The sequence below is a fragment of the Podarcis vaucheri genome, assembly GCF_965113315.1.
Source record: "Podarcis vaucheri genome assembly, chromosome: Z".
NCBI classification, from domain to species: Eukaryota; Metazoa; Chordata; class Lepidosauria; order Squamata; family Lacertidae; genus Podarcis; species Podarcis vaucheri.
Genome location: NC_138758.1, coordinates 23,868,427 through 23,878,249, shown reverse-complemented (window position 1 = coordinate 23,878,249; position 9,823 = coordinate 23,868,427). Strand labels below are relative to the sequence as shown.

General features: G+C 43.3%; 1 protein-coding gene across 1 annotated transcript; it reads left to right on the top strand.

Moving 5' to 3' along the window:
- Positions 1-3,850: 3,850 nt before the first annotated feature.
- LOC309524121 (growth hormone secretagogue receptor type 1-like) lies at positions 3,851-6,438 on the top strand (the record flags this gene model as incomplete). Its single annotated transcript, XM_082208521.1, has 2 exons — positions 3,851-4,604; positions 6,146-6,438. 2 exons carry the CDS (start codon positions 3,851-3,853, stop codon positions 6,436-6,438), a joined length of 1,047 nt encoding a protein of 348 aa, XP_082064647.1.
- Positions 6,439-9,823: the final 3,385 nt, after the last annotated feature.

The window sequence follows — 9,823 nt, the reverse complement described above, 5'->3', positions numbered from 1 at the left end:
TGAGCCACCATAGCCACTAGAGGGCTGTGAAAAATTCTCTCCTGGGGTTTTTAGACTTTTGTGGTACCTCGGGTTACAGCCGCTTCAGGTTACAGACTCCGCTAACCCAGAAATAGTACCTTGGGTTAAGAACTTTGCTTCAGGATGAGAACAGAAATCATGCGGTGGCAGCAGGAGGCCCCATAAGCTAAAGTGGTACCTTAGGTTAAGAGTAGACCTCCGGAACGAATTAAGTTCTTAACTACAGTGAGGTACCACTTTATTTGAAACCAGAGGGGTGCATTGGTTGCCAGATGTGAAATATATTGGCATTATTTTCAGCTCTCCCACTCAACTACTAGGTTAGGTGGCGGAGGTGAATGCCACCTGTTTCGGAAAGAACTAATTCTTCTCACACACGACCTTTGTCTAGATGCCCACCTGCTCCCTGGCGTTCAATATGTTTCCAAATTAACAAATTCCAAAAGATACCATAGGTCTTCAGAAGGCCCACCTCAAGAAAAACTAATCCTGCAGTAGCTACCCTGGAAACTTCCTAATGCTTGGGGAAGTGGGAACGACACAGTAGTACTGCATGCTCCTGAAGTTAGTGCTATCTCCAGTTAGGACTAGGGCTAAGCTCCCAACGAACATCAGGCAGGTACCTACAAGTACTGACATACAGGAGCATGCTTAGAACTCATTGGTTCACTCAAGCTTTCCTTGAAGGGTAATCCAGCTAGATTCAGAAAAGGGCAACCAAAGCAATCAAGTGTGTGGAGTAAGTCCTCAGTAGAGAGGCTGAAATATTTGGGTCTTTTTCCTCCTATACGCAGTGCTTTTTTCTGGGGGGACACAGGGGTACGCATACCCCTAAACATTTTGTGAATCTAAATTTGGCTTTATTGAGGGGCAGTTTCTCAATATGAGTAGGAAAAAAACATTTTTTAGGGGGGGGGGAAAGCACTGCCTATATGCACTGAAACGTAAGAAAGTTGTCATGCTGCAGTCCACTTGGTCACAGACAGGTGACGCAGGAAACATGATGATGTGGCATGATGAGAGGCTGGCGCAGACGCTGGCCATCTTCCTCCATCCCTGGGGTAAGGGGAAGGTCCAAATCTTTCTCTCCTTTATCCCCCCACCTCCACTGCTACATAGCAGGTGAAGACAAAGAAAGAAAGAAAGTCTTTCCCTACATTGTCCCACTGTTACTGCTTCTGCTACCCCCATTGCCAAAAGAGGATGAAGAAGATTAGGCTGTTGCTGCTGGTGGTGTAGAAAGGAGCAGAACAAGGGGGTGGGAATCTATCCCCTTTGTTCTTCCCCACTGCTGCTGCCACTTCCAGGGAAAAAAGCATGCTTCCTTCTGGGGCTTCCCTCAAGGTCTAAGAGGCTCTTTGACAAGGTCTAAGGAGGGATTGTGAGGTTTAAAAGGAAGGGTTTTTTTAGGTGAGCTGCAAGGTGAAGAGAGGGGTGGCCAAGCATAATTGGGGTGGGCAGTGGCAAGGAGCAAGGGGAGGGGGTAACTTAAGCATGGGGGAAATGGTTTGAGGTGTGTAAGATTATGTACGCCTTGGAGAAAGTTAGGGAGACAGTTTATCCTTGTCTTATAATGCTGGACCTTGAGGCCACCCCGTGAAGTTCAGTGTAGGATGATTCAATACTGCTTCACACAGCACATCATTAAAACATGGGATTTGTTCCCATGAGATGTAGTGGTGGCCATTAGCTTGGATGGCTTTAAAAGAGGACTGGAGAAATTCATAGAGGCTAAGGCTGTCAATGACTACTTTGGATACCGTTGCTGATCATCACAAGTGGGGAAACTGCTGTTGCACTTGGTTTCTGCTTGTGGACTTCCTGAAGGCATCTGGTTGGTGACTGTGAGAGCAGAGTGCTGGATAAGATGGGTCTCTGATTTGATCCAGCAGGACTCTTTAATGCATCAGCACAAGAAGAGTCTGGTCTGCTGATTTGTGGTGGATTTTGTACTTCTTTCATACATGTACAGTACTTTGATTGATGATTGTATTCTGTCCATCACCAATATATCCCCCCCCCCCTTAGTACTGGTGGTGTATAAACATACATTTTTTGCAAATAAGTAAACAAACAAATCAGAGACCATCCAGTTTCCTCGTGTCTTGTGGAACTTGGATGTTCTGCATGAAAGGTGAATGAAACGCCTTTAGGATGTGTGTGATGTCAAGCTGACCTTTCAGGTGTAGCAAATGAGGCTTTGCATAAAGAGTGGGTGCCCATTAAAGCTGTTTAGACAGGCTTGGTTAATGATCAAATAAATGAAAAGCTAAGTGAAAGAGGCCTCTTGACCAATGTATTAAAAATGCACTTGGTCAAAATCTTTCCACACACTGGCATCTGTTGCAAAGGCTCCTCAGTCTATCAGGAAAGAAGAGCCTCTCTCCTAGTTTGCTGTCCTTGCTTGCTGAAGCCAAACCTGGAAAAAATAATTGATTGGGGCATTCTAATTGGATTTGCAGTATCAAACTGCTGTCTGGTCCTTCCAGGTAATGGTGAATGTGTTCCACTTTAGATGATAGATTAAGGAGAAACGGAGAGGTAGGCCCAGCTGTTTAATGTTCCCTTGTTTAAATGGCAGAGGATGTTGATGGATGGCTTCAAAATGTTGCCTTGTTTGCCATGCTCCACAGGGGAAGGGCAGGTGGGTGAAGGGTGGGAGAGGAAAGCACTCAAAAGATCAAACTTTCCCAACTGATTCCCGAGAGACGTAGCACTTAATCAGGGTTTTATGCATGGCTGCTGCCCCAACCAGGCAAAGGGATGTGGCCTTTGCTCCTTGCTGCTGATGACTTTAAAAACAAACAAACAACTATTCCCAAGCTGCAGATAATGTAAATGTAGCAGAAGCTTTGGTGATGTGTGGTGGGGAAGCAAGAGCTGCAGACACTGAATTTATGAAAGAGCCTGGCAAACATTTTGCAGAAGGAGAAGGTATGTTTCTCAACTCTGTTGGCTTTGCTTGTTCATTCCAGCAGCAGTGCATGTTTGCCTTTCTAGTGATTTGTTCAAGCTGTGAATATGTTGTTAATAGTTTTGATGCTGTTTTTATTGTTGCTCCTTACATTTTAAAAACAATCCTGTTACTTCCTCCAAGGAGCTCAGGAAAACAAACAGCAGGCATGGAGAACCCGTGGTCCTTCAGAGGCTGTTGGAGTATGAACTCTTACCAGCTCTTACGGTCGATCATTGGCCATGCTGGATACAACTAATGTGAGGTGAAGCCCAGGGAAATACAGGAGGCATTTTGCATGAAGGCATTCCAGGAAGCAGCTCCAGGTGTAAGAGGCAGCAAGAGAAAACAGGCAGAGTCATTTCAGAGAGCAGGAGGGGTGAATGAACTACATAGGGCTTTGAAGGTGAGAAACAATATCTGGGAGCAGATGGGAAGCCAGTGAAGGGATTTAAGGAAGAGTGTCACATGGTTAGAGAGACAAAAGAGGTAAATAATTTCGGCAGCAGAGTTCTGGACAGAGATGTGTGTGCATGGTGGCCTCCATACAACTGACCTTCATGGGCTGTTTAATTCAACTACGTCTCAACTGTGTAAGCTGAATTTCTTTCTCTTCTCTAGCTTCTGGCAGAGATCTATTCTAAAACCCCAACGCTATTTCTAGCCTCAGAGGCTGATTAACGCTGGACACCTGCCTCTTCAAGTTCTGTAGGCTATTGGTCTGTATAAGCAGCCCGCAGTCCTGGACGGAAATGAGATTGAACTTGTTGATGGGGGAATTCTCAACACATTTGGAAACTTCACTTTGAAGCAAAGAGCACTGACGGAGGAGGGTGAGCAAGTCCCTAGGCAAGTAGGGATCAACATTAATCAGAAATGGATTTTTTTTCATTGAATGGTTCCATTGGAAATAATACAGAGTATTATGAAGACCCTTCTTCCTTGTTTGACATGCCTGTCTTAGTGCCAGTGACAATTATTTGCATCCTTTTGTTCTTCTTGGGCATCACTGGGAACATGACCATTATATTAATTTTTAAGCGATACAAGGAAATGCAGACAACGGTTAATATGTATTTATCCAGCATGGCGTTGTCTGACAGTCTGATCTTCCTTGGCTTGCCTTCTGATTTGTATAGAATCTGGAAGTATAAGCCGTACATCTTTGGCAATTTCCTCTGCAAGTTTAATGTCTACCTCAACGAAACCTGCACTTACTGCACCATACTCCACATAACCACCTTGAGTGTCGAGAGATATTTTGCAATCTGCTTCCCTTTGAAAGCCAAAGCAACCATCACTAAAAGGCGGGTCAAAGGCATAATCCTCCTGATATGGGTTTGCTCTGCAGTGACTGCCATCCCAATCCTGTTTCTCTTTGGTGTAGAACACCGCAACGGAAGCCTCCCAGAGGAAACCAATGAATGCAAATACATCGAGCAAGCAGCCCGTTCGGGACTTCTAGAAACAATGGCATGGCTCTCCACCCTGTATTTTTTTCTACCCGTAGTTTGCTTAGTTCTCCTCTACGGGCTGATCTGTCGAAAGCTCTGGAGAACTGCACGGAACCTGGAGGGGCAGCATGCTGCAACGAGGGAGAGGCACCACCAACAAACTGTCAAAATGCTAGGTAAGTAGAATCCCGCTGTGAAGAGCATGACTCAAATGTGTCAGAGTGGAAGGAGAGACATAGAAAGCAAAGTTAAAGAAAGACAGGGAACAGCCTTAAGAGTAATGTGTTTATTCCGCAATGTGATCAGACAAGACTGTTCTCAACATGTGGCTGCATCCACACCATACATTTAAAGCACATAGCTTCCACCGAAGAATTCTGGGAACAGTAGTTTGTTAATGGTGTTTGGAATTGTAGCTCTGTGAGGAGTAAACTATAGCTCCTAGGATTCTTTGGGAGAAGAATCACAATAAATGGATGTGACTTGTATTGGCACTTGTACTTGCCATATACTGGGAATTTGGCTTGTTTGAACAGGGTGGGGATGGTCCTTTTAGACCAGCGATGAGGAACCTGTGGCCCTCTAGATGTTGTAGGGTTACAGCTCTTATTAACCCCAGGTCAGCACAGCCAATGGTCAGGAATGATAGGCACTGTAGCTCAACAACATATGGAGGACCACAGGTTCTCCATCCCTGATCTAAAGAGGTTGAACCAGTACTAGGTAACCTGTGGTCCTCCAAGTGTTGTTGATTGGAGCTGATGGAAAGTGGGGACCAACAACATCTGGAGCACTTCCTGGTTTCCAGGTAGGCAAGACTGCCTTTAATTTTTGTTGTTGGTAAGAAAACCGCATGTAGCTTGCAAATTTCAGCCTGACAAGAGCTGGCAGCAAATTATTGCATAGCCACTCTGAGGGTGGGCATAGGGGTGTCCCAGTCAACTCTCCCAATTAACCTCTGTTTCCAAGGTCCATCCCATGACATCACCTGGTTTGGGCCATGAAATTTCAGGAGCCGGGATGCTCTTGGCCTGGCAACCCTAGCTGAAGTACAAATTGTCAGGGGGAAATAGCCTCCCCCATAAGTTTTGAACAGCTTCTAGATATGACATTTCAACGGTCTCCTACTTTCCCAATGTCTTCCATGGAGACCTGTCAGGGTTCATTCCTTCCAGCTATCCTTTGCATACGCTTTAATTCTCCCACTGCTAAGTTTTAGTTTGTTGCTCTGGACTGTTGGTTTTAGAATGGATTTTTTTAAAAAAAACATTTGACCTCCGTACTCCATAAAGACTGCTTTTCATGTACCACCAAGTACATTGATTAAAAGGCCCACTTGTTCAAAGATAGTAAAATCTACTTTGAAAGCCCAGATGGAGAACATTAAGCCCAGGGCATCAAAGCATCTCTATCTGACTGTCTATCTCCTTAAGCAACTTCCCTAGTGTTTATCACTGGCTGGAATGTGCCCTTGGACACTTATAATTCCTCTTGCTTTGCTGGGTAGAGGATAGAGAGGGGAGTTGTGTATAGAAACTAGCCTAGTAGACAAAGGTGGAGTAAATTCTTTGCTGCACCCACTAATTTTGGCACCACTCACCACTAGCATGTGGCTCTTCAGGGAGGTCTGCCCAGAAAGCTTTGTTCTATTTTAAAGAGAGGGAAGGACTTAGTGCCTGGGATTGACCTGCGGAAATATATTCTCACCCTCATGTAGCAGTCGTGGTCGTGGCCTTTGTGCTCTGCTGGCTTCCCTTACACGTCGGCCGAATCCTCTTCGCCCAGGGAAGCACAGTCCTCTATGAGATAAGCCAGTACTTCAACCTCATCTCAATGCTGCTGTTTTACTTTGGAGCCTCTGTGAATCCAATCCTTTACAACGTCATGTCACAAAAGTACAGAAAAGCTGTGTGCAAGTTTCTGAACCATAACCAGGCTTGGCAGCAGAGGAACTTAAGCAGGAGTGGCAAGGCTTCTGTTGAAGGTGTGGAAATCAGTTCTTTCCTGTAAAATAATTTTGAAATACGCTAGTAAGTGCTTTGCTTGCAAGATCTCCCCCAACCACCCACATCCCTTCCCTCCACTCCCAGATAGATAGATATAGATAGATAGATAGATGATAGATAGATAGATAGATAGATAGATGATAGATACAGATAGATGATAGTTAGATAGATAGATGATAGATAGATGATAGATAGATGTTAGATACAGCAATTCAAGAGCTCAGCTTCATTTAGAGATGGATAAATGTGTCTGTTTCAATTTCTCTTGTTTTCATTTTTCCAATATTAAATACAGTTCCCTGAATTTCTGCAGCAATTTTACTTTAGAAAGAAAATCTTAAAATTCATCAGATTTTTGTGTGCTAATCTTTCCTAATAAGCACATTTTTGTCTAATGTGCACATTTCAACAAGCTGCTTTCTCTGATATAATACACCTTTGTATGTTATTTTGCACTAACATATGCATTTTCCCCTAATATATGCATTTTAATGGTTAGAGAACTGCATGGCAAAATCTACTGCTTGCTCACATACCCTCCCCCCCCGACCCTGCCACACCTTGTGATTGTGAAAAATATGCTACATATCCGTTCAATGTGAAAGCATTAAAAGCAAATGGGGGAGAAAATCATGACATTACAATTTCATTCTTTTAATTTCCGCTTTCATCTTATTTTTTTAAAGTAGATCTATGGGGTGCATTCATTTTGTGTTTTGTTTGCAAAATGAATGGCCCCTCACTCCTAGTCTAATCTGTAGCATTGTTTTTAAATACCAAGTCTCAGACAGTTGAACTAAATATTTCACACACAAACTAAGCTTTAAAAGGAATTGTTTGTTTGTTTGTTTTTAAATCAAACCATGCCACCAATAAACAAATGTAATAGAATATTTTGTATACCTCAATTTCCCAGTGATGAAAGATTCCAGAGGTTCCAGACGCTCACCCAGGGTTCATGCGTCCTTTTGGAAATGAGGCACAGCAGAGACTGTGGTGTTTTTAGGATATATATTTTATTTACATGTATATTCAACCTGAGTTTACGATGGATGGCTTCACAGCATAACACCCCAATAAGGTCCTGCTTCTCCTGTAGCTGCAGCCTTGGATTCTAGAGATCCATCATGGCGCTCTCTCTCCTTGCTGCTTTGCTTCTAGGTCACATCACTGCAATTCAACTTTAAACTCTGCAAAGAGCCTGCTTCCTCTCCACAAAAACTCATATCTATCTATCATCTATCTATCTATCTATCTATCTATCTATCTATCTATCTATCATCTATCTATCTATCTATCTATCATCTATCTATCTATCTATCTATCTATCTATCTATCTATCTATCTATCATCTATCTATCTATCTATCTATCTCTATATCCATCTATATCTATCTATCATCTATCTATCATCTATCTATCTATCTATCTATCTATCTATCTATCTATCTATCTATCTATAATCTATCTATATCTATCTATCTATCTATCTATCTATCATCTATCTATCTATCTATCATCTATCTATCTATCTATCTATCTATCTATCATCTATCTATCTATCATCTCTCTCTCTCTCTCTCTCTCTCTCTCTCTCTCTCTCTCTCTCTCTCTCTCTCTCTCTCTCTCTTGATCATCCATCCATCCATCCATCCATCCATCCATCCATCCATCCATCCATAAATCTATATTACAGGCAGCGACTATTTTGCGCGTGTCTGATTTACACACGGCCACCAACATGCAGGTCTTTTTTTTGTTCCAGGTACACAGGTCCCTCTCCATTCCCATCTACTTGGGCTGGAAGGATGCACCTGTTGAACACTGTCACTGTATAATCTAAATGAAAAAATGATGCAGTGGGGAATATTCACATTTAGGCTACTTACAAATTAATGGCTTAAAACACAGCGAGGTCATTTCTCCCCCTACTGCATACCCAGTCATATTTGTGTGCTGCTGTGCCAGAGAATGGGTGGGAATGTCGTCAACCTGCGTGACTCAGATCTTTGCTTTCCTTGCCCCTGCAGCCCCAACCATCCCAAACTATTCATGAAGCAGAGATGCACACATGCTTGGCAGCTGTCTCAAACACACACACTTCATCTGAACTGCAAAGAGAATGTGGCTTAGGTTTTCCCTTCAGATTTAAGCTCATTTGGGAGGAAAAGCACCAAACAGCAGTAATTCTCCAGAAACTAAAGGATAGCTCTTCATCGGGGGGGGGGGGACATTGTGTGCACACAGATTCAAAATTGGTGGTGAGAGTGCACGTACAGCCATAAACAGGCAGGTAGTGCCTTTTATTTAGAGCCCCAAAGTCCTGTCCCCCCCCCCCCAAAAAAAAACAAGCAAGCTTTTGTGTTTTGATAAAATCTTCATTGGGCTGGATCATGATTGAATGTGTCGCTTACAGCCTTTGGTGCTAAAGGAAATCAGTTTGCACCAATCAAGCTAAGCTTGTTAGCACTGTCCCTATGACTATACCCCATAGAGCTGGCTTTGTCAAAACTGCTCTGTTTTATAAGTAGTGGGAAAGACAAAACGCTTACTGGCAGCTACACAAACTGCAGAGTGTGACAACATTTTACATTCTTATGTGTATAGGAAACAAAATACGAAAGAGGTGGCAGGTGTGTGTGCGCACGCCGACCCACCCACCCACACCTCTTGGACCTAGTGAGGGAGATCTTATTGAAATGGCTTACTTTTCCATGGCTTCCCGATCCCTACCCTGTCAAATCATAGATAGCATCTGCCTCCATTGACTGAATCATTAAAAACTATGTTTAAAAACCCTGATCAGCACAATGCAATGCAAGAGCACCACTTATCCCAGGCACAAATCCTTATGGAGTCCTCATGCTTTTTACATGTGATTGCCTTGAAACCATCAGCAAACTGTAGATCATCCCTGAATCCACAGGTGTGTCCTGTGATTTGTTGTTGACTTTGTCATCTACCCATGTGAAGATCCATGAGGAACTGTGCTTTGGATCAGTGTTTTTGCGGTACTGGCAAGTATCAGATCAGCCTTAATTTGATGGGTTTTTCTTTTGAGTAGACCCCCCAGGTAACATTGTGTAAATTCAAGAAGACCTTTTTTAAATTTTACCCTAAAGAAAAGCAAGGAATCTCTGTGTGGACTTTTGTTGTGTGCACTGCACGTAGATAAACCATGGATGACAAGTGATCAGAGGAGGTAGTGCCCACAGCATGCTCTCAAAACCCCAAATGCACACATGGGGCCCGATCTGCAGTGACATATGCTTGATGTGGCTTGATCATGGAAAGTCTTGATTTCTAGGCTTTGTTTCCTCCTCACAGTGGTACCACCACCAAGCTTGGGGAGGAGGATGAACCGGTGTTTGTTCTGAGCTATGGTGACAG